The sequence below is a fragment of the Gopherus flavomarginatus genome, chromosome 5, assembly GCF_025201925.1.
Source record: "Gopherus flavomarginatus isolate rGopFla2 chromosome 5, rGopFla2.mat.asm, whole genome shotgun sequence".
NCBI classification, from domain to species: Eukaryota; Metazoa; Chordata; order Testudines; family Testudinidae; genus Gopherus; species Gopherus flavomarginatus.
The window spans coordinates 87492806-87518123 of NC_066621.1; the positions used below are offsets into that span (position 1 = coordinate 87492806).

At 41.5% G+C, this 25318-nt stretch overlaps 1 protein-coding gene across 1 annotated transcript in view; it reads right to left on the reverse strand.

Annotated features, from left to right (window-relative positions):
• The window catches only part of MYBPC3 (myosin binding protein C3), a 130431-nt gene that overhangs the window by 25760 nt on the left and 79353 nt on the right, over positions 1 to 25318 (reverse strand). Inside the window, exons 24-27 of the mRNA XM_050953646.1 lie at positions 18199 to 18387; positions 15555 to 15689; positions 11832 to 11999; positions 8784 to 8872 (exon numbers count right to left, since the gene is read on the reverse strand). Of these exons, the coding sequence (XP_050809603.1) occupies positions 8784 to 8872; positions 11832 to 11999; positions 15555 to 15689; positions 18199 to 18387 (581 nt within the window). The remainder of the gene's footprint in view (positions 1 to 8783; positions 8873 to 11831; positions 12000 to 15554; positions 15690 to 18198; positions 18388 to 25318) is intronic.

Consider the following 25318-nt stretch of genomic DNA (forward strand, 5'->3'; position numbering starts at 1 on the left):
TTACAAGGTTAAAGCAAGTAAACGTACACATACTAATGAATTACAGTCTTGGGTTTTAAAAGGTATAGAAGCTGCTGTAATATGCAACCTCTAGACGTCTTTTAGGGCTAACCCAAGCTAAACAGCTTGGGGATCACTTGCTTAAGTTTAGAAATACTGCCCTCTCCAAATTCCAAGCAGTATAGTGATGCAGTTCCTTCTGGTCAGGGATATTTATTCCCTTCCACCAGAGTTCAATGTGTGATGGAATGAGGGTTTGTGCATGTCCCCTCTTCATGGGTGTGGAGGGAACAAAGTCTTTTGTTCCTTGATGTTCCACAATCATTTCTCTGATGTCCGCACGCCTTCTTTTGTTGGGCAGGAGATGAGAACTCTAATGATAAACTAGTATTTCACATGTGGTAAGGCTTCTCTCCTGACTGGGGGGGTTTCCAGCTTCATAGCAAACACTTTTATAGTTACAAAGCAAACACTTGTATATTTAGGGTGACCAGATGTCCTGATTTTATAGGGACAGTCCCGATTTTTGGGTCTTTTTCTTTTCCTGTTACTCCCCGCTCCCGATTTTTCACATTTGCTGTCTGGTCACCCTATGTATAGTACCTTATAATGTGGGATACAGATATTATAGGTGATATTAGTGCATGCAGCAACTCACAAGCATTTTGTAAAGTCTAAACACATTCTTAGAAACTTAACACCTGTTCTAAAAATGCTAACGCTGTTTTCCAGCTATGCACCTGTAAGTGTTCAGTGAGGCTTAAGGGTGTTGGCCTGAGCTGGTACCTGGTCTGCCAACATCACATGCTCCTTTCAGGCAGCAATGAATGTCTCTGACAAGCTGCCCTCTCATTTACCATTGCAATAACTATGGAAAGATTCTCTGAGCTACAGTCCTCCAGACTTCTCAAGATGCTGCAGAAGCACCATTGAGGAGTAGTGCTTTGAAGGTCCTGAGGTCTTTAAATGAAGATGATTCTCTGCTTACTCTGCGAGACTCAAGAACATCCTTTAGGTTTTCTTTCCACTACAAGGAAGTTCTCTTTTAGAAACAAGTACCTTCAGGCAAAGGTCTGGCCAGAAACTATACATCTGTTGAGCCAGCTGGGAAGTAACCATGCTATTCTAGGAATAGGATCTTTACTCTGTCCTCTGGATCATTAGCTGTTGCAGTAGATTGCCAGCAGTAAGTTTGATGGTCAGGTTGAGAGCCTTAGACTAGACCATTTTACAGATCTCTTCCATTTTCTTCCCCATTTTGCAATGCCTTACTTCTCCCTGCCATGGAATAGAATCACCTCAGACCAGTGGATTCTCAAAGTACCAGACAAGGTTTATTCATCCTGTTCCAGTCCATAATTGCCTCCCTCCCTCTCCATCCCATTTCAGGGTCCTTTCTGAAGATAAACTTGAAAGAAAAAGTTGCCTCGTCCCTTCAACTGGGGGCGATGGAAGAAGTTTAAAAGAATTTATAGGAAAAGGGTTCTATTCCTTTTAGTTTCTCATTCTCAAAAGGAAGGGAGGATTAAGTCTTATCATGGATTTTAGGCATTTGGTATACTTTTTTTACTCATCTTAAGTTCTTATTGTCCATCCTCCCCTACCTAGATCTGCAGGACTGGTTCACTGCTCTCAGTTTAAAGGACACATATTTCCACACTACCATCTGTCTGTTTCATAGGAAGTACCTCCGTTTCATAGAATCAACAGTATCAATATTAGATCTTTCCATTTGGTCATATCACAGCTCCAAAGGTCCAAATGCTTAACAGTAATAGTCCATTTCTGAACAGTGGAAGTCCACATATATCCCTGGTGATTCAAGGCAAATCTTTTCAGGATGCTTCATCAGTTCAGGAAATTGTTCCAGTTTCTGGGTCTTTGAAGATTACCAAAATCAACACTCATGCTTACTGAAATATTTGAGTTCAGAGGCACAGCCTTCAATTCCAGCCTAGCCAGCAGATTAGACCAAACATATCTCCAATACTCAAATATGCCCATAATAAGACAGGTAGGGCATGGTAAGGCTCCTGGGTCATATGGCTTCATGCATCTATGTGACCTCTCTGCTCCCCACCCCCAAAGGGTGACTAAAGGGGGACTGTGTTCCACCTTCACAAAGATAACCTGGACATTCAAGTAATTGGTTCATTAAAGTACTTTCATCTTTGTTCCAATGGACAAAGCAGAGATAGTATGCAAAGAGTCCCATTTCACTCACTAGTGCCACAGAGGGAAGGGGTGCCAGTTGCCTTCACTCAGATGTAAGGTGTTTATCCATGATATATAAGGCACAAAGAATCATTTCTACACTTAAAAGTTCTGGCGCTCAGAGCAGTCCAGTTTAACTTGCAAATCTTTCTTTCCTCAGTTGTATTTTATCATTCTCAAGCTCTTTACATATAATTCCACTGCCATGTATTATGTCAACTGGCAAGGTGGAGAATTATTTAAAGAAACTTATAACTTTAAGGGAAAAAATTACCTTTTGGACTGAAACATTTCCTATTTATTATTTACCAAAACATTTAGGGCTAGGTCCTTGGCTGGTTTTCCAACCTGTTTGCAAAATAGAATAGCTCAAAGGGAGTAGAGGAGGCAGAAGATCTGTCCCTAAATTTTTTCGGTAAATAACAGCCATGAGAATTTTAGCAGCTTTTTCTGAAAGTTATACCTAGCTCAAAATAGAAACTTACTATGGAAGTGTCCTCTTAGTCATAAATCTAACCTAGCAGTTGCTGTCTTTATAGTATGGTTTAGTAGGCACTTTTATTATAACCCCTTATTTAAGATGCTATAGTGGCTAATGAAATAGGGCAAATGTTTGCACTGTTGGTTTTCATATCCTGATACTCTATAGACTGTGAAAAGCATGAACCCATAGAAGGCATGTTCCTAATTCATATCCCAGAGGATTGGATTTCTGTAATGAGCAATATCTAATCTTGGAGGGAACAGTGAGAGGCAGAGTAGGTGGATGGCACACCAGAAGAGCCTCAGAGGCTTTACTGGACGGAAATAAAGAAGTGATTTTTTTCTAACAATGTTTTTTAGATACTAGCATTCACACATACATGATGGGCAGGAAGGCAGCTAAGGAATACCTTGAGTCCCCACTAATAGCACATAATACTCCTCCTAGAATCTGTCTAGTTAATTTTGGAATAGAAGTGTGCTAACCACCTCCTCTTGGCAGGATGTCCCACAAGATTACAGTCCTCTGTAAGAAAAGGCATGGTCTACTAATTACTTGGCTTTTGCCCTTCTCTAGCATTTTTCATCTAAGGATTTCAAATTTCTTTACAAACATTAATTCAGCCTCATAATACCCTTACAAGGTAGCTGAATAGTAGAATTCACGTTACAGATGGGTAAGGCTGCAGTTTTGTCACGGAAGTCGCAGATTCCATGACTTTCTGAAACCTCCGTGACTTCCGCAGCTGTGGCAACTGGTGCGGCTGACCCCAGGGCCACCCAAGCAGCTGGCCCCGGGGACCATCCAAGCAGTAGAAGTCCTGGAGGCAGCTGGAGCAGCGGCCCAGGGAGCGCCAGAGCAGGAGCGGTCCCAGAGGTGATCGGAGCAGCAGACCCGGGGGCGATCCTGGAGGCTTTTGGGAGAGCAGTCTCCACGGGCCTCGGAGCAGCAGGCCACCAGGGGCAGACAGCCCCCATTGCTGAAGCAGGCCCCCTCCCAGAGCAACAGAGCCTAAGAGCAGAGTTTTAGTCATGGGTATTTATAATAAAAGTCATGGACAGGTCACTGGCTGTTTTTGTTTATTGCCCATGACCTGTCCATGACTTTTACTAAAAATATCCATGACTAAATCTTAGCCTTACAAATGGGTAAACAGAGGCCCATAGAGAATAAGTGATTTTGACAAGGGCAGAGACTCAGTCATAGAAATAGAACACAGGATTCTGACTTACAGTGCCATCAGACAGTGCTCCTCAATTCCTGATTGTGTCTTCTATTCACAGAGGTTTAGCATTAATTCAGAGGCTTGTCTATGTACTCCAAATCTCTTTTTGCATTTTGAAGACTACCATCTTATCTGCTGAAGTGCTTCTTTAGCAAGTACAGTCCTAATTTTTTTAGCCTGCCTGAAGAAGCTAAACCTCTCAATCTTTATTTGTATTTTCCTTTTGTTGTTTTTTTGTTTGTTTAGAAAAGGTGATAAAAATTGGGTATTGTAGTCTAAATATGATTTAATAAGTTCCTTCAGAGCTATTTACCTTAGTGAGAGCTATAGTTAAGGTTGCAAATCAGCATACGTTAAACTTGTTTTCACTTACAGCTTTATCAAGAATTTTTTTGAGTTGAAATTTTCCATTCTTGGTTTCAGACCAAAAAGTTTTGTGGAAAACTTCAGCTGTTGAGAGTTATCACAGCAGCAAAATTATATGTTTTTTCAATTTAAAAAGGTTTTAAAGACTTAACAACAGTAACTCAACTTTATCAGTAAACAGTAACTCAAAATTGTCTGCCCTATAAATGTTGCATTCTGTATGTGGCTAGACATCAGTGAAAAAAATACTTTAGGAAGTTTAGGGGTGAGGGACTTGAGAAAGAAGAATGGTAAGTATTTAATTTCATGGTAGTGGTGTTAAGCATGAGGCTCAGACATAAGACATAAACTCCATATGTCTCAACTTTGCACATGACATATCACAGTTGCTCCAAATTTTTGACTTTCCACCGCTCATTGAATAGATACACCCCTATGCATATACACCCCTTTGCATAACCTGGAAACCACAAGGTACAACACATGCATACTGTACTTCACAGAGATTTCACTCATTTGTATATACAGTACTCCGACTTCCCATCTGTCCCCAACATATGCATTTTATAAGTACATTATACACATTCTCTAACTTACTGAAATGATATTTTGCATATCTCTAACTCCATCCATCTGACGATTTCAAAACGCTTTACAGACCTTAATGAATGAATCTCCACAAACACCCACCCCTGACACTAAAGGAGTTTCATTTTCTTCATTTTCTAGATGAGGAAAATGAAAGACATCAAATTATTTGCCCAAGGTCACACAGAATGTCAGTGTCAAATCCAGAAATAGAATCTTCAAGTCCTAACTTCCAGTCCTGTGCCTCAGTCAGAAGACCATCCTTCTTTGTATACACTCATCCTGATATAAATCCACATACAAAAATATATGTTCGTTGGCATATGTGATTACTGTGATTGCTCATACAATTGCAGAAAATGCAAGCACAGATAACCAGTAAGTTTTTTAACTGTTCAGTTAATTCTACACTGTATAATTTCAAGTGCATGCACACAGTAATTGTATGTAGTTGCACACATGCAGTTTTGAAAATCTGCCATGCAATTTTTCACACTTTGAATACGTGCCCAACAAAGCGCTAACATTCATATCCTCGCCATACATACAGATTACAAATGTAATGCATGCACAGATACCTTACATGTGTGTAAACTCTGAACACCTCTCTCTGCAGTCTTATTTGCACAGAGATGCTTAAACACCCATACTCTGGTAATGAGTAGCCTAGCCACATTGTATAAATAGACTCCATAAAAGCCATCATGTTCTTCTTTACACTATTTTCAAGGTGTGTACACGAGGAGAAATAAGCTATATCCCTTTCCAGTGTTGTAGCTCTCCCCTCCCAAGGAAGAAGGAAGCAGGAAAGAAGGAGTCCCAATTCCTCCTGAATGCTTCTGAGGTAGCACAGATACATGCAGCCTCACGTTCAGGGCTGAGTCTCAAGGCTTGGCTTTTCCCTCAATTGATTATTTTTATATCAGTGTGAATGATGACAATTATTTGTATGAAATAAACTTTTGATATTGAAATTTGTGTAGATTTTTTTTCTTTCCTTAAGATGTTTTTGAGTACTTATCTTTTTTAATTAAATGTAGTGAACATGATTGATTTTTGTTGTCTTTTACTTTAATATTTTGTCCTAAATGTGAAATGATAAAAATACTATTGTATATTATTTATTACAACTGGAGCATGTAGCGAAAACTATAGGTAAGGTGGAATAAGCATTTACATTATAACCCCCTTTTTTTAGTTGCTTGTCACTTTACGAAATTTTCATATTTGCATTAAGAATTTGATTTTAAATGGTTCATTTGTTTTTCAGTAGGAGGAAAGAGGGAAACAATAATCTTAACCCATTGTTAATACCTCAGCAGCACAGGGTAGAAATTTGAAGTTTGCCAAGCAAGTCCTTAAGGAAGTGCAATATTTTAATGTAATTTGGCCAGGTTATTTATTTCTATTTAAATAATAAAAATATGCCTATACAAAGCTCTGGCACATAAATAATACTATCAAAAAGAGTTATAGGGGGTTAAAAATCTTTAGACATGTGCCATTTTTTCTGATAAAGAGTGCAGTGCATGTGCATGCATGTGAAATTTGGATGGAGTAAAAGCCATCAAACTGAGGACATTAAATAGGACAGCACTGCCTCATCACAACGTTTTAACTCTATTGCCTTGCATTATAGTGCATCTTTAATTGCATAAGCATAAGCTGGTATCTTGTCTTATTCATTGTGCAGATTGTGCAATGCATTGTGAATAACTCAGAGCAGGAACACTCAGTTTTAAATAACTTCTCAGAACAGAAACGAACTGGAGGGACCTACATAAAATTATTGTTTGTCAACAACAAAAAATCCTTTGTGTTAAAATATATTTAAACATAATTGAATTTGAACTACCGTATATATCTTAAATACATGAAACCAGATCTGGCTCATTGTTCTGGATCATTGTTATTTTGATTCATTGCTTGCTATCTGATCTGTGAACAGAGGGCCAAATTTTGCTCAGTTACACTGATATAAATTGGGAGTAAATACATTGACTCCAGTGGTTGTACTCCAGACTTACGGTATTGTAAACAAACATAAGAACAGCCCTACTGGGTCAGACCACGGGTCCATCTAGCCCAGTAGCTTGTCTTCCGACAGTGACCAGTGCCAGGTGCCCCAGAGGGAATGAACAGAACAGGTAATCATCAACTGATCTATCCCGTCGCTCATTCCCAGCTTCTGGCAAACAGAGGCTAGGGACACCATTCCTGCCCATCCTGGCTAATAGCCATTGATGGACCTATCCTCCATGAATGTATCTAGTTCTTTCTTGAATCCTGTTATGATCTTGGCCTTCATAACATCCTCCTGCAAGGAGTTCCACAGGTTAATTGTGCGTTGTGTGAAGAAATACTTCCTTTTATTTGTTTTAAACCTGCTGCCTATTAATTTCATTTGGTGACCCCTAGTTCTTGGGTTATGAGAAGTAGTAAACAACACTTCCTCATCTACTTTCTCTATACCAGTCATGATTTTGTAGACCTCAATCATATCTCCCCTTAGCCATCTCTTTTCCAAAGTGAAAATTCCCAGTCTTATTAATCTTGCCTGATACAGAAGCCGTTCCATACCCCTAATAATTTTTGTTGCCCTTTTCTGAACCTTTTCCAGTTCAAATATATCTTTTTTGAGATGGGGCGACCACATCTGCACACACTATTTAAGATGTGGGCATACCATGGATTTATATAAAGGCAATATGTCCTATTATCTGTCCCTTTCTTAATTATTCCCAGCATTCTGTTCGCTTTTTTGACTGCCGCTGCACATTGAGTGGATGTTTTCAGAGAACTATCCACAGTGACTCCAAGATCTCTTTCTTGAGTGGTAACAGGTAATTTAGATCCCATCATTTTATATGTATAGTTGGGATTATGCATTCCAATGTGCACTACTTTGTATTTATCAACATTAAATTTCATCTGCCATTTTGTTGCCCAATCACCCAGTTTTGAGAGATTCTTTTGTAGCTCTTCGCAGTATGCCTAGGTCTTAATTATCTTTAGTAAGTTTGTATCATCTGCAAATTTTGCCACCTCACTGTTTATCCCCTTTTCCAGATCATTTATGAATACGTTGAATAGGACAGGTCCCAGAACACACCCGCTGGGGGGCACCATTATTTACGTCTCTCTACTCTGAAAACTGACCATTTATCTCCTACCCTTTGTTTCCTATCTTTTAACCATTTACCAATCCATGAGAGAACCTTCCCTCTTATCCTGTGGCAACTTACTTTGCATAAGAGCCTTTGGTGAGGGACCTTGTCAAAGGCTTTCTGAAAATCTAAATACACTATATCAACTGAATCCTCTTGGTCCACATGCTTGTTGACCCCCTCAAAGAATTCTAGTAGATTGGTGAGGCATGATTTCCCTTTACTAAAACCATGTTGACTCTTCCTCAACAAATTATGTTCATCTATATGTCTAACAATATTGTTCTTTATTATAGTTTCAACCAGTTTGCCCGGTACTGAAGTCAGCCTTACAGGCCTGTAATTGCTGGGATCACTTCTGGAGCCTTTTTTAAAAATTGGCATCACATTAGCTATTCTCCAATTATCTGGTACAGAAGCTGATTTAAATGATAGGTTACAGACTACAGTTAGTAGTTCTGCAATTTCACATTTGAGTTCCTTCAGAACTGTTGGATGAACAAACTGAATTTGACCCAGTGTGAGGACTGGCCTAACTTGCTGCATTTCTCGGCTTTATTTACTGTAAACTATCCAACCATATAAGGCTACTATCACATTTGATTCTAGATTAAAGGTCACATGAGCCCATCATTTTAGGAATCAGTGGCCAGCCAGCAGGGGAGCTTGGGTAAGGAAAAAATAATCTGTTAGATAAGCAACTAAAGAGAACCACGTCAAAACTGAATCAATCACATACTTGGAAGGGAATCACAATGTTGATTGTCTCTCCTACTTTCTTCACCAGAGTCTGCCGTAGATAGCGTGGCAGCCAGAATTTGGGACGTTCTGTCAATAACCAAAATATGATATCTGTCTTTATTTGAAATGTTAGGAAAATGAAGGAAAAACACCAAAGGAGACAGAGTTTATACCCAACACTGGGAATCAATACAAAGTGCTTGTGAGCATGAGAAAATCAGAGTGAAGGCTACTCATGCAGTTGGGGAAATTGATGATTTCCTATACATATTTATCTGTAACAGCAACTCTTGCCCTTCTTTCTGTAGTTCTGCAGGATCAATTGCTAGCAGGACTGGTGCAGTTCCACTGAACGAAGGAAGATTCTGGAGGTTTCTGCATAGTATATGCACCTCTTTGTGGAGCTCAGCTCCACTGGGTACCCATCTGCATAGCAACAAGGGGTCAGGGCATGGGCAGACTTGGCTGAGGGGCTGGGAAACTATTGCTGAACAGATCCTCCAATCCTCCACCCAACACTACATCAGCCACTGGGTTTGCATCACTGTTGTGGAGTTGCTCAACACCACCTCTGTGACCAGCGGTGGAAGGAGTTGCACTTCAGTACTCAGCATCAAGGGAGCTTATTTTTCCTTTACAAGTGGGAATCTTATTGCAAAGTAAATTCTGGCTTTTCAAATCCAGGCTCATTTAAGTTTTTCTTGCATACTCTGTCTTACCTTTTCTCCTTCCCTCATCCATATCCATTATCTATAGAATGAATTTGTAAGCCTGGATTTGGAGTACTTGTTCTTATATCTGTCTGGTTTTTGGATGCTTTGTAACTCTAGTTCATTACACTAGGTCATTTTATTGTTAGTGGGACTCTGATAGTCATCTTGTGTGAGTTAAGAGTGAGGAATCTGCAGTTAACAGCTCTTAATATCTTTTGGACTGCAATCAAATGAATTAAAACCTATTGCTATTGAGTGGTGGATAGGATGGTAACTAACGAAGTAGGACATGCAAGTGCAGATAACTGCTTTTATCTAGCAAGTCCTTGGCCTCAGTTCGCAGGATTGTGAATGTTGTGACATTAACATACCAATCTATTTCCAGAATACTTTTATAAATAAATAGTTAAATAAATAAAGTGTCCCTTAGTCAGACTTTGCAACAACCATTTCAGGACGCAGAATGTAAACATTTTAAAAACTGAAACATGAATAAAAATATACTGACTGTGATCCAGATCTTGTTACCTCTTTTGTACGTTTCCAGAATCAGCAAATTAATAGTTCAGAACCAACTTGAGAGAACAGTCTAGTATTAGAATATAGGCAGAGGTATACTCAAGCGAGAGAATGCTTCCGCTCTGTCCTCACTCTAAAGAAAGTGTTTACCCTGCCAATCCCAGAATTTCCTCTTCCTTAAGAGAGATGAGCTTTCAAGCTACACAGAGCTCTTCCTCAGGTCTGGGGAAAGTACTCAGAGTGTCACAGCTAAATACAAGGCAAACAGATAGTTTAGCATAACTAGTTAGCACATATTCCAAGAGACCTTTCAAGGTGAAGTAGCCTATTAACACCCCTGTGTCATAGGACAAAAAGGAGATTTAGTGGATTACAGATTCTTGTAATAAATTCAGTGTCTTGATTAAGACCATGATTTTTAGGGAAGGTCTACACTACAAACTTGCATTGGTGTGGCTGCACTGTCTGGTGACGATGCTCTAAGCTGATGGGAGAGCTCTCCTGTTTGCTTAATAACTCCACCTCCACAAGCGATGGTAGCTATGTCAGCAGAAAAAGCTCTCCTGCCATCATAGGACTATCTGCATGGGGGGTTAAGGTTGGTATAACTACATTGCTCAGGAGTAAGGATTTTTCACACCACTGAACGACATAGTTATATTGAAGTAAATGTGTAGCGTAGTCCTGGCTGTAGTGTCTAGCAGCGTTAGGAATTTAAGCTCCCAGGCTCAGCTTTTGAAAGTGTTGTGCAGGTTTCCTTTGAGAATGGGACTGATTGGTTAGATGTAGAGTGATCACTTTGTGAAAAGTGTTCACCCACAGTGATACGGTGTTTTTGTCTTCTATCCTCTTCCTCTGTAAGTTCATTTGAGAGCATAGCGATTGTCTCATTTCACCCAGAGAGGTTGAAGGGTTGTTTGAAGACTAAGCTCATCATCAGAAGCAGGCTCCCCATAGACCAGGACACACCAACTCAAAGTAGCACCAGATCCTGCCACAACAACAAAAGCAAAACCTGCGGACTTATCTCCACTGCTACAATGATCAACACCCCTCACAACACACCTTTAAGATCCATTGGTCCTATACATGCCTACCACAACATGTGGTTTACCTCATCCAGTGCACTAAATGTCCTAATAACAACTATGTGGTTGAAATCAGACAATCACTATGTTCTTGAATGAACTCACACAGGAAAAGTATAAAAGACAAAAACACTGTATTAACTGTGGGTGAACACTTTCCAAAAGTGATCACTCTATATCTGACCTATCAGTCTTCATCCTCAAAGGAAACATGCATGCTTTCAAAAAACAAACCTAGGAGCTTAAATTCATAACTTTGCTAAATACTAAAAAATCATGGTCTTAATAAAGACACTGGATTTATGGCTTATTACAACAATCTGTTAACCCACTAACCCCGCTTTTTGTCCTATTACTACCAGGATGTTAACGGGCCATTTCACCCTGATGGTCCCTTAGTTTAGCATAAGTAGTTAGCACACATTCTATCTCTTCAACCTTGTATTTAGCTGTGATGCTCTAAGTACCTTTCCCAGATCTAAGAAAGAGCTCTGTGTAGCTGGAAAGCTTGTCTCTCTCACCAACAGAAGTTGGTCCAATAAAATATATTCCTTCGCCCACCTTGTCTCTCTAACCAACATTAGGACCAACATTGCTAGAACACTGAATACTTTCCATTAAAGAACATTATTAGAATTGTCCTAAAGGAAATAGATGAGTGATATTTGTTCACTCCAGAGTAGCAGCTGTGTTAGTCTGTTCTTTTTGTTCACTCCAGATACTCACGCAGGATCTCTTGGATGGTAACAGGCTCTTTGGTTAGTGCTGGTTCGCTCTCACCAGCCAGGTTTATAGCCCTAACACGGAAGTAGAGTTTGTCCCCGGTGACCAGATCTTTAATGAATGCAGATGTTTTCTCAGTTAGACCTTGAAGAGCTGGAACCCACTCTGTAGCTGCAAGTAAAGGGTGTCTGTTTTAAAATAATACAAACTTTCTAAATTAAAGGCCCCTCTAGTTTCTTTAGCACTGTGTCTTTAGGAAGTTTAGTGATGACTGTTGAGGGCTTTCTTTGTAACTGATTTCATAAAAGTAGAAGGGAGTGGCTCTAATAGGGAGGCAGTGAGTTAGGTTAATTCTTTCCTGAAATTGATATATCCCTTAACTATGTATATGGTATTCAGATACTACTGTGACAAAAACATGCTTCTAACAACAGTAGTGCAAATAATGGAATTTATCACCTCATTTTTTTCCTGCATTTTTACAAGTTGATGGCAGTAGGACAGAATTTCTAGTGCTTCTTCAGTAATACTAACAGCATAGAAGTCATGATACTAAGAGCACTGTTGTCATGCTGTGATGATATAACAGTGATTCTGGTAACTCTGCAGTAATTATCATTATTGAATAGATACTAGGGTGATAAGACACTTTAGAAAAACCTAATACAGATTACATGGCATCACCATAGTAACGTGGTACTGCATTGACCCTATGGGCTGGTCTACACTAGAGGAGGGAAATCGATCTAAGATACGCAGCTTCAGCTACGTGAATAGCGTAGCTGAAGTCGAAGTATCTTAGATTGAGTTACCTACTGTCCTCACAGTGCGGGATCAACGTCCGCGGCTCCCCCTGTCGACTCCACTACCGCTGTTCACGTTGGTGGAGTCCCGGAGTCGACAGGAGCTCGTTCGGGGATTGATATATTGTGTCTAGATGAGACGCGATATATCGATCCCCGAGAAATCGATTGCTACCCACCGATACGGCCGGTAGTGAAGACGTAGCCTAGGAGATACAGCTGCTTTGTCAATGGTGACCGGTAACAGAGAAGATTCTATATTCCATTATTCTATGTTGATGCTGTAATGATTGTGGTGATTATGATTATGATGCTGCTGCAGTAGTTGATTTGATGACATGATGATGGTGATGTTGTGAAGATACCATGAACATGAGGATTCTAGACTTGCTGCAGTAATACTTTGGTAACCATAGACATATGATATCAAGTAAGATTAGGGTAACTGTGGTATTTGATTAAGGGTATGTCTACTCTAGAAGCACTACAGTGGCATAGCAGTGGCACTGCAGTTACACCATTGAAGTAGCATTGTAATGCAAATTAGGGCTGTCACGCAATTAAAAAATAATTGCAATTAATCATGCAGTTACATAATACTGGAATGTCATTTATTTAAATATTTTGATGGTTTCTACATTTTCAAATATATTGATTTCAATTACAACGCAGAATACAAAGTGTACAGTGCTCACTTTATATTTGTTTTTATTACAAATATTTGCACTATAGAAAACGAGAGAATATTTTTCAGTTCACCTAACACAAGTACTGTAGTGCAATCTCTTTACCATGAAAATTGAACTTACACATGTAGAATTATGTACCAAAAAAGCTGCATTCAAAAATAAAACATTGTAAAACTTTAGAGCCTACCAGTCTACTCAGTCCTACTTCTTGTTCAACCAATCACTCAGACAAACAAGTTGGTTTACATTTGCAAGAGATAATGCTGCCTGCTTCTTGTTTTACAGTGTCACCTGAAAGCGAGAACAGGTATTTGCATGGCACTGTTGTCACCAATTCGCAAGATATTTACGTGCCAGATGCATCATATGTCACTTTTATGTTTCAGTCAGCATTCCGGAGGACATCCGTCCATGCTGATGACAGGTGCTGCTCAATAACTACCCAAAGCAGTGCTGACCATTTATAGCATGTTCATTTTCATTATCTGAATCAGATACAACTAGCAGAAGGTTGATTTTTCTTTTTGGTGGTTCGGGTTATGTAGTTTCTGCATCAGAATATTGCTTTTTTAAGACTTCTGAAAGCATGCTCTACACCTTGTCCCTCTCAAGTTTTGGACAGCAGTTCAGATTCTTAAACCTTGGGTTGAGTGCGGTAGCTATCTTTAGAAATTTCACATTGGTACCTTCTCTGTGTTTCGTCAAAGCTGCAGTGAAAGTGTTCTTAAAATGAACAATGTGTGCTGGGTCATCATCTGAGACTGATAACATGAAATATATGGCAGAATGTGAATAAAATAGAGCAGGGGACATACAGTTCTCCCCAAGGGAGTTCAGTCACAAATTTAATTAAAGCATTATTTTTTTAATGTATGTCATCAGCATGAAAGCATGAAGGGGCATACAAATGTTTAGCATATCTTGCACGTAAATACTTTGCAATGCCAGCTATAAAAGTGCCATACAAACACCTGTTCTCACTTTTAGGTGACATTGTAAACAAGAAGCGGGCAGCGTTATCTCCCATAAATGTAAACAAACTTGTTTGTCTTAGTGATTGGCTGAACAAGAAGTAGGACTGAGTGGACTTGTCGGCTCTAAAGTTTTACACCGCGTTGTTGTTTTTTTTGAGTGCAGTTATGTAACAAAAAAAACCCTACATTTGTAAGTTTCACGTTCATGATAAAGAGATTGCACTACAGTACTTGTATGAGGTGAATTGAAAAATACTATTTCCTTTTTTTATCGTGTTTACAGTGCCAATATTTGTAATAAAAAAGAATATAAAGTGAGCACTATACACTTTGTATTCTGTGTTGTAACTGAAATCAATATATTTGAAAATATAGAAAAACATTCAGAAATACTTAATACATGTCAATAGGTGTTCTATTGTTTAACAATGTGATTAAAACTGTGATTAATTATGATTGATTATTTTTTTGAGTTAATCATGTGAGTTAACTGCCATTAATTGACAGCCCTAGTGCAAATGCTTCCTACATTGACAGAAGCAGTTTTTTTGTGGATGAAGATAACCCACCTCTTCAAGAGGCAGTAGCTAGGTCGATGGAAGAATCCTTCTTTTGGCCTAGGCATATCTACATGGGGAGGGCTAGGGGGCAGGTCGACCTAACTATGGTGCTGTGGGTGCAATATTTTTTACAGCCCTGAGCAATGGAGCTAGGTCAACCTAAATTTTAGTGTAGACCGGGCCTCGTGGTGATATGGTACTAATTTTATTTGTATTACTGTAGCACCTAGGAGCCCTAGTCAAGGACCAGGACCCGATTTTGCTGGTTGTTGTACATACATAAAACAAAAAGATATTGCTAATGTGTTGTCTGTAGAGATGATATGGGTTGTTTGACTTGCATTGGATGCTGCAGAAATGCTAAGATGGTGATTACAGTGATGCACTGAGTCTTTGCAGTACTGTGGTTAACTGCAAGTACTGTTTGTGATGATTATTGTAAAGATGACGGCGTGATAACAATGTTATGCTTGATGTGATTATATCATGGTACTATGAGAATGCAGAAGTAAATGTGGCAATGCTTGATAATTATATTAGGATCACGTCCACCATCATTAGTGGTAAGCTCTAATGTAATGATATTGGATATACTTATTTGTAGTGCTGCTGTTGTGAAGCTGTAGTAGTTATGGTGATATTTTAGTTATTCTGTTCTGACTGATAATGCACAATTGATACTGTGGTACTAGGTACTCACATCCTTCTTTGCAGTACTCCACATGGTAGCCATCTAGTCCCCCTGCTCCAATCCGCTCAGGGGGCCTCCACTTAAGGGTAACAGTGCTGTCAGAGATGTCATCCACTGTAAAGTGGGTTGGTTCACTTGGGGGAGCTAAAAGAAAATTAGTAGAAAGTAAAATCCTGAGATATAGGATTATAAGTGAGAGAACATGGTAGATGTACAGGGAGTGATCAGGGTATGAATTATCTTACTAAGGTGGGGTCGGGCAAAACAATATAGAATCATATCAAAATACTCCAAAATGTAACCTTTATCGCTCCACTTGATGGAAGAGTCAGTGACTAAAACCAGGACAGGGAGGAATACAAGATACTTGTACAGTAACATAGGAAGTCTAGCTAGATAGCAGTTGCTGTGCATAAGTTCCTTTATAGATAAAAGCAGATGAAGAGACTAGAGCTCTGAGAAAGGAAACAGCTTTTCAGCTGAGGAGAGCAGGGGAACGGGAAAAAAACAATATCTGTAAAATTTGTATGCTGAACTTATGACTTGACTATTATCAGGCAAAATTCACATAGACAGGGCCAAATTCAGCAATGGTATAAATTGGTGTAACACATTTTACTTCCGTGGTGGTTTGTTGGCCCATAGTATCCATATTTATTTACAAATGCAACTAGATCTGGTCTGTGCAACAGAAACAGAAACATCAGAAAAAACATTTTGGTGTCAAGGGGTTTCACTTCTGCTACATTTTTCAGCATGCCCCCTCAGAACAGGGGCTTCTTGCCTTGTGAATCCTCTGTACTTCATAGCTCAGCAAGAATAGCAGTTAAATACAGTCCTAGCATCTCATCTTATCTTTAGGTGTGCTTCTTTTCTACTAGTTTGAAAAAAAAACACAAAGAAAAGTCTTGCTAAAGAGTTCTGAGACTCGAATAGGCCTCAGGAAAACAAAACTTAGATTTAGGTACCAGTATCAAATCCATAGTTCAAAAATGTGAGCTGAAAGTGAACTTGCTTAAAGTCACGTATTGCATGACCGATATACTGTATTGAGAATTTTTCCAGCTGTTGTTATCTGACCCCTGCTTCATCCAGATAGATATTTAAGTAGGATATCCCCAGGACATATGCTCTGAGGAGTTGAAGATTGGAATTGCAGAACTGTGCATTTCTAGCATTTTATATCCTTAGTGAAAAAGATATTCTATTTGGGACACATTTCATAAAAGGACTGCAGAGAACCTAATACATGTGAGAGGATGTAAACTGTGTACCAAAGTATTAATACAGTGGCTCATTCTCATATGGTATGGCAGAACACATTTTAAATAAATTATTTTTGCCAAACCAAGTATCTTTAATAAGCTCTGGAATATTTTGAACATTTTAAATATTGTTTTAACTATTTCAATTATACTGTAAGATCAGTACAGCTGAATACTTGTTTAATAGATGTAGATTATATTATTAGCATTGTAGTTTATGGTGCTATTAAAAAGAATCAGATTTTAACCAGTTCCTTGCTGTTGCTGCATTACATCAACAGCGTTCATTTTCAAAATGAGATAAAGATTGGGCACCATACACAGGAGGAAAAGGTAATTAGCAGCACACATGACCATACAATACATCCTGCAAACCCAAATACTATTCTCTGAAGCACTGGGCTCAGGCTTTATCCCTAATCTAGTAAATCTCTGCCTGTTCCATGAAAAAACTTTGGACCTTTTTGTTCAGTAGCTCCTCTTGATGGTTCTTGTTGCTTCCCTTCTGTCTCCGTAGCCCAACTGTTGGGTGACTGAAGTCCAGATTTAACAGACCCCTCTTGCAGTTCATCCTTCCTTCCTGGCCCTTGGCAATGGACTTTTGCTTTCACACTGTCTCCTTCAGAAGACTGTTCTCCCTGGCTACTGTCTGCAGTTTGGGTCACTTTAGTCATTTCAGACTCCAGCTATTGGTATTTTTGTTACTGCTGTTTCTAAAGCCCTCAGATGGCTGGTTTCCTGAAGACTCACACAGTTTGCTCCCAGCTCAGGGACTGCTGGAGACACTGTACTGCTGGGTTGAGAGGAATTATTTATAGAAAATAATTCCTTGGATATTTTCTTAATCAACTAGCCTTGTAGCTCTGGAGGGGGCTAGGATTAAAGGAGGTGGGATACTATGATATTTGCACCCATAAGGGAATAAGGGAAGCTGAGAGGGACTGGGAAAATGCTATTAATTAGTTCCCTCTCCTCTCCAGATCTGGCCTTGGCTGTCACACTTCTAATTATAACAGCTAGAAATTCATCAGCAGTTTCACGAAACTAGAACCTCTGTGCTTCCCAGGGAAGGGAATGGAAGCAAGAGAAGAGAAAAATTACAAAGAAAAAAGGTTTGACCTGAAGAAGAGCTCTGTGTAAGCTTGAAAACTTGACTCTCTCTCGCCAATAGAAGTTGGCCCAATAAAAGATATTACCTCACTCACATTGTCTCTATATAGAAAAAAGGGTGAGAAGTATGGAATGGAGAGAAAATATCAAGTGACTAGTTAGCTGTCTCAAAAAAAGTAGAAGTTTTTTCTTTTTAGAGAGGTGGAATGAGAAGGTGAGGGTTCATTTATCTGTTTCTTTGAAGTCATAGAGATAATGTACCATGTGATGAAACTCACCAATTGGCATGAAGGGCTGTGAGGCGGGGCTAGGCCGGGACATGCCAATGGAATTCACAGCATAAAGTCGCATCTCATAAACAACACCTTCAATCATTTGCTTGGCTTCATATGACAGCTCCTTCAAAAGGTCAAAGTTCAGCCGCATCCACCGGTAGCTCTTCTTCTTTTTCCTCTCTAAGATATATCCTATGAATGAAAAAAAAATTCTGTGATGTACAAGAATAAGAAGTGGCTGAGACAGCATAATTTTCTGAAGCAAAAGAAAAAGGAAAACTACCCTTGTTCTAACTGTATGGAGTGGCCCAATCCAGGCCCAACACTGCTGAGTTTGCACTTCAGAGCCTCCTCTCTGGGGATGTATGTGGGGTCCAGTACTATCTACCTCCTGTGCTCCAGAGTCTTGCTGGCCCAGTAGTAGCCACTCTACACAGTCATTAATTCTTGTCATCAGATTTGATTTGTCTGTCCCAAGACCTGAAATTTGCCTGAGCTTTTGAGAAGGAATATGGTGATACTATCCTCCTCAACAAAAACAACAATGGAAGGAAGGAAACCCACATTACTGGAATTGACTATTTCTTTTACATATTTCCCTTTTCAGTCAAATTGTCCTAAGCCAGAGAGAATGGCAAGTAAGCAAGTAAAAGGCAATAAGAAACCTCTTTAAAACAAAAGAGAGAGAGAGAGAAATATAATTGTAAATGAATTGCCAGGATGTGCATATAACTAAATTGCTGTTGCTCTCCACCTTCCATGCTCTGTTCCCTCTCAACTATTTGACATCCTCATTTGTTTGATCATATTGGAAATTTAGATTGTATCTCTTCTGGGGCTGTGGATGCCTTTCTATGTCTGTTGTTAAACACTTAGCACATTCTTGATGCTATACAATAATAGTATTCTATTATATATAGTAAGTAAAAATAATAAACAAAGTTGAGAAAGAGTAGAGTTCCCATCTGTCTTCTCTAGACTTATTACATGGCTTGGGAACAAGTATTCTTCATTAATCACTGAACCAATTAAGGCATGAGTGCTTCATGTGAAGGTAACGATTTGGAATACTGTAGGCCAGGCCTGCACAACTCATAAAGCGGCGAGGGCCACATTACTCCAAAGAAAACAGCTGACGGCCGAACCCCCCCGGCCCCGCGGAAACACTCCCCTCTCCCCGGCCCAGCGGAAACACTCCGCCCCAGCACCGCCCAGCCCTGCAGAAACAAACCCTCCTTTCCCAGTGCCGCCCCACCAAAACAGCTGTGGGCCAAAAAGGAAGGTTGGGGGTAGGGAGGTGATACTTGATTTTAAATCAACCAGGGGCTCCCAGCTGAAGAGCTGGCTGGGAGCCCTCAGGGTCAAGTTAAAGGGCCCGGGACTCCGGTGGCTGCTGGAACCCGGAGCTTTGTGGGGCTGGGGCAGGGATTTAAAGGGCCCAGAGCTCCTGCTGCTGAGGGGAGCCGCCGCCGGGATTCAAAGGGCTCTGGGCTGCCCATGGTGGCGGGGAGCCCTGATCCCTTTAAATCTCAGCCGCGGCTGGGAATCTCTGCAGGGAGCCCTGAGCCCTTTGAATCCCGGCCATGGCTGAGATTTAAAGGGCTCTGGGCTCCCCACTGCTGTGGGGAGCCCAGAGCCTCTGAATCCCGTCCGCAGCTGGCAGGGCCGGCTTTAGGAAGTGCGGGGCCGCGGCAGGGATGACTGAAAGAAAAAAAAATGTAAAAAATAAGCCTTTCATTTCTTAGCAACCAGTTCCCTATAAAAAGTTCTGCCACAGTATGTATTTTTTGTACCAATAGGGTTACCATACGTCCGTATTTTCCTCCTGGATGGCGATTTAAGATCCAAAAAGCCTGACATGTCTGGGAAAGTACAGATGTATGTTAACCCTACCTAAAGTTCTTTTTTAAAAAGATGTGTCTGAACTAGAAATGAGCTCCGCCACTCCCTGAGTGTGTGCTAGGGTGCACGTGTGGTTCCCAGCTGCTCCCTGCCCACCTCATTGAAGCAGGTGTGCAGGCTTACTTCCCTGGGAACTACAGGGTACAAGTGGACATGGGGCTGGGTGGAGGTGGAGGGGAGGTGGCTGGAGGTAGGGTCTGGCTGCAGGCTGGGCAAGGGGTGTGGGGCAGGCTGGAGATGGCCTGTGGGATGAGCTGGCTGGCTTCAGGCAGGGCCACAGGGGGGGTGCGGCATGGGTTGGCAGGGCTGGAGACAAAGAAGTGCAGGACTGGCTGGATTCAGGCAGGGGGATGCGGCAGGGGTTGGCTGGAGACAGGGAAGGGGGTGCAGGGCTGGCTGGAGACAGGGGTTGGTGCAGGGCTGAAGGAAAGGCAGGGGGTGAGGGGCTGGCTGGAGACAGGCTGACTGTGGGCAGCGGGTGCAGGGCTGGCTGCAGACAGGAACTGGTGCAGGCAGGGCAGGAGGTGCAGCAGGGGTTGGCTGCAGGCAACTGGTGCAGGTACAGGGGGTACAGCCCATCCTGTATGGTGAGTGCCCCCTCCTCCTGCCTCCCCCACCAGGGTAGCAGTAGCAGTAGCAGCCCGTAGCTCAGGAGCTATTTAAAGGGCCTGGGGCTCCCCTGCTTCCACTGCCCCAGCCCTATAAATAGCTGCAGGAGCCCTGGGGAAGTGGTGGGGCTCCAGGGGCTATTTAAAGGACCAGGGCAGCAAAGGCATCTGGAGACCCCCCCCCGCTACCCCAGGGCTCTGGGGGCTATTTAAAGAGCCTGCGGCTCCCCTGCTTCTACCCCCCCAGCCCAGTAAATAGCCGAGGGAGCCCTGGGGAAGCGGTGTGGCTTCAGCGACTATTTAAGGACCAGGGAGGCAGAGGCAGCTGGAGCCCAGGCCCTTTAAATAGCCCCCAGAGCCCCCTGATACCCCAGGGCTCTGGGGGTATTTAAAGGGCCCAGGGCTCCCCTTCTTCTACCGCTCCAGCCCTTTAAATAGCCACAGGAACCCTGGGGAAGTGGTGGGGCTCTGGTGGCTATTTAAAGGGCCGGGGCGGTAGAAGGACAGGAACCCCGGACTTTTTAAATAGCCCCCAGAGCCCCACAGCCCTACCCCAGGGCTCCAGCAGTGGTGCTCTGGTGGCAATTTAAAAGGCCTGGGAGCCACAGGCCTTTTAAATTGCCCCCTGGGGAAGCTGGGCCACCCCGCTACAGCGCACTGGCTTTTGCCGGTACACCGTACTGGGGCTTGGGCATGTGGCCCTCTTACGGGCGGGGTGATTCAGGGGAATTGGTTCAATTGGCCTAAAGCCGGCCCTGGCAGTTGAGATTTAAAGGGGTCTGGGCTCTCTGCGGCTGTGGGCAGCCCAGAGCCCTTTGAATCCCAGCTGAGATTTAAAGAGCTAAGAGCTCTGAGCTCGCTGCTGCCTGCAGCTCAGAGCCTTTTGAATCGCGGCCACGGCTGGGATTTAAAGGGCTCTGGACTCCCCGCGGCTGCGGGCAGCCCAGAGCCTTTTGAATCCCGGCCGCGGCTGAGATTTAAAGAGCTCTGGGCTCTCCACCGCTGCGGGCAGCCCAGAGCCTTTTGAATCCTGGCTGCGGCTGAGATTTAAAGAGCTCTGAGCTCCCCGGGGCTGCGAGCAGCCCAGAGCCCTTTGAATCGCGGTCGCGGCTGGGATTTAAAGGACTCTCAGCTCCCCGCTGCTGCGGGCAGCGCGAGCCTTTTGAATCCTGGCCGTGGCTGAGATTTAAAGGACTCTGGGCTGCCCACAGCTGCGGGCAGCTCAGAGCCTTTTGAATCCTGGCCGCGGTTGAGATTTAAATGGCTCTGGGCTCCCAGCCGCTGCGGGCAGCCTAGAGCCCTATGAATCCCGGCCACGGCTAGGATTTAAAGAGCTCTGGGCTCCCTGCCGCTGCGGGCAGCTCAGAGCCTTTTGAATCCCGGCTGCGGCTGAGATTTAAAGAGCTCTGAGCTCCCCGCCACTGCGGGCAGCTCAGAGCCTTTTGAATCCCGCCATGGGCCGCAAAGTGAGCCTCTGCGGGCCGCTTGGGGCCCACGGGCCGTATGTTGTGCAGGCCTGCTGTAGGCCCATTACTAGATAGAGATGGTAAATTTGTTAATGATGCCAGAAAGACAGAAGTGTTCAGTAAACATTTATTTTCTATATTTGAAAAGAAGCAGGGTGATGTACTCCTATCATAGGAGAATGATGAAGTACTTTCCAGCCCATTAGTACAAAGTAGGATGTTAGACAACATCTAGTAAGGATAAACATTTTAAATTCAGCAGACCTGGATAACTTTCACCAAGAGTCGTAAAAGAGTTGGCTGAGGAGACCTTGGCTTGGTGGTGTTAATTTTAATAAATCTTGGAACGCTAGGGAAATTCTAGAAGAATGGAAGCGAGTTAATATTATTCCACTATTCAAAAGGGCAAGCAGGATGACCTGGGCAAGCTACCCTGAAATCAGTCCTGGGCAAAATACTGGATAAGCTGATACAGGATTCAATTGGTAAAGAGTTAAAGGATAGGAATATAATTAACGGCAGTCAAAATTTTGTGGAAAATAGGTTTTGTCAAACAATCTGATTTTAATTTTTTGACACGATTACAAGTTCGGCTGAAAAAGGTAACTGCATAGATCTAATATATTTGGACTTGTGTAAGGTGTTTGGCTGAGTACCATACTACATCCTGATTAAAAAATTAGTACTATGCAGTATCAACAGAGCACATGTTAAATGGATTAAGAACTGGCTAGCTGACAGATCTCAAAAAGTAGTTATCAATGGGGAATCATTGAATAGGGGTGTTTCTGGTGGGGGTCTGCAGGGATCAGAATGAGGCTCAAAACTATTCAACATTTTCATCAGTGTTTGGGACGTAAATATAAAATCACTGCTGATAAAATTTGTGTATGACACAAAGACTGGCTATCAGAGAGGTAAATAAGGAGGACCAGGCAGTCATACACTATGATCTGGATTGCTTGTTAAGCAAAGCCTCAAAGAAAATGCATTTTAATACAACCCAATGCAAAGTTATACAACTAGGAACAAAGAATGGAGGTCATACTTGCAGAATGGAGGACTGTATCCTGGAAAATAGTGACTCTGAAAAGAATTTGGGAGTCATAGTGGATGAACAAGTGAATTCTGTGGCAAAAAGGGCTAATGTGATCCTTGGTTACGTAAACATGGAAGTAGGGAGTATGAACAGAGAGGTGATTTTACCTCTGTATATGGATTGGTGAAACTGTTACTTGCATACTGTGTACAGTTCTGGTGTTCACATTTTACAAAAGATTATTAGAAACTGGAAAAGGTGAAGAAAAGAGCCACAAAAATTATTCAAGGGCTGAAGAAAATGGTTTACAGTGAGAGACTTAAGGAGCTCGATTTGTTTAGCTTATCAAAAAGAAGACTGAGAGGTGACCTGATTACTGTGTATAAGTACTTTCATAGTGACAAAATATCTAGCAATAAAGGGTTATTTAATGTAGTGGACAAAGGCATAACAAGAAGCAGTGGCTAAAAGCTGAAGCCAGAGAAATTCAAATTAGAAGTTAGACAAAAAGTTTTAACAGTGAGAGTAATTAACTATTGGAACAAATTACCAAGGAAAATGGTAGAGTCTCCATCTCTTGTTGTGTTCAAATTAAGACTGGATAACTTTCTGGAAGATGTGCTTTCACCAAACACAAGTTATGCTTTATTAAATGCATGTTACTGGTCTCAATGTAGGGGTAACAGGGTGAAAATTAATGACCTCTGACTAATGGTCCCTTCTGGCCTTAAACTGTATGAATCTTCCCACATAATTTGTGTATGAAATGCATACCTATATCCCCATTTAAAAGTTACTGAAAGTAAATCCACCCTGAGAAACCCTCCATGTTTAGAACTGATTACATAATCTGTCAGCTGGAAGGAACCTCTGTGAAGAAGTCTGTGTCATCACTCACTTCTAAAACCCTCCAAAGTCTTCTCTGGACTTCTGAAAATTGGATACAGCCAGTAGCAGCTGCAGGATGTGTGTGCCTATATTACACTATGCAGTGTAGCCGTAGCTATTTCAATCCCAGGATATTACAGAGACAAGGTAGGTGATGTAATATGTTTTTTATTGGACTAACTTCTATTGGTGAGCAGGACAAGTTTTCGAGCCACGCAGAGCTCTTCTTCAGGTCTGACATTACACTAGCAGTTTTGTCTATATCAGGGGTTAGCAACCTTTCAGAAGTGGTGTGCCAAGTCTTCATTTATTCACTCTAATTTAAGGTTTTGCATGCCAGTAATACATTTTAACCTTTTTAGAAGGTCTCTTTCTATAAGTCAATAATATATAACTAAACTATGGTTGTATGTAAAGTAAATAAGGTTTCAGAATGTTTAAGAAGCTTCATTTAAAATTAAATTAAAATGCAGAGCCTCCTGGACTGGTGGCCAGGACCCGGGCAGTGTGAGTGTCACTGAAAATCAGCTCGTGTGCCGCCTTCGGCACCTGTGCCGTAGGTTGCCTACCCCTGTGCTAGAGAGTGTAACTTCAATGAAGTTGTATTGCTTTTTGTTGTCTATTGGAGATGGACATGAAATCCTTATGGAGTGTTGAAATGCATCAAAGATAATGTTATGGGCAATATGAAGATGAAAGGGAATGCACAAGCCTTTCCCCTTAACTTCTTATTTTCATACTTTTAAGGGTTTCAGTGAAAGGAGTGAATTCTGCTGCAACCTTAACTGTTACTAAACATAGTATTTGCAGTTTTTGTTCTAGTTCTGCTGATAGCGAAATCCTTGACATGATATTGGCTAAAACTTTCATTAGGGATTGAAAATAATACTTAAGTGACCCGACCCTACCCAAAAGACCTCCACATAACTGAACCATTGGTGTGACCTTTTCAAACTGTTTTGTGAGCTTTTGAAAACAGCAGCATAGCAACCACTAGTTTATTCCTTCACATCTAATAGTTTAAGCTATTAACTCCTTGGTGGCTGGAATGGACACTTTGCAGGTCCTATTATTCCTGCACAGGGTAAAAGTGACTCCTATAGAAGTTACTCCTTTCTTTTGGGAAAAAACGAAGATCTAATACAAACTCTACTCTCCTAGAATATAGAACAAGGAGTTAAAAGGGAGGAATATAGTAGATCATCCATAGCTCCAGGCTT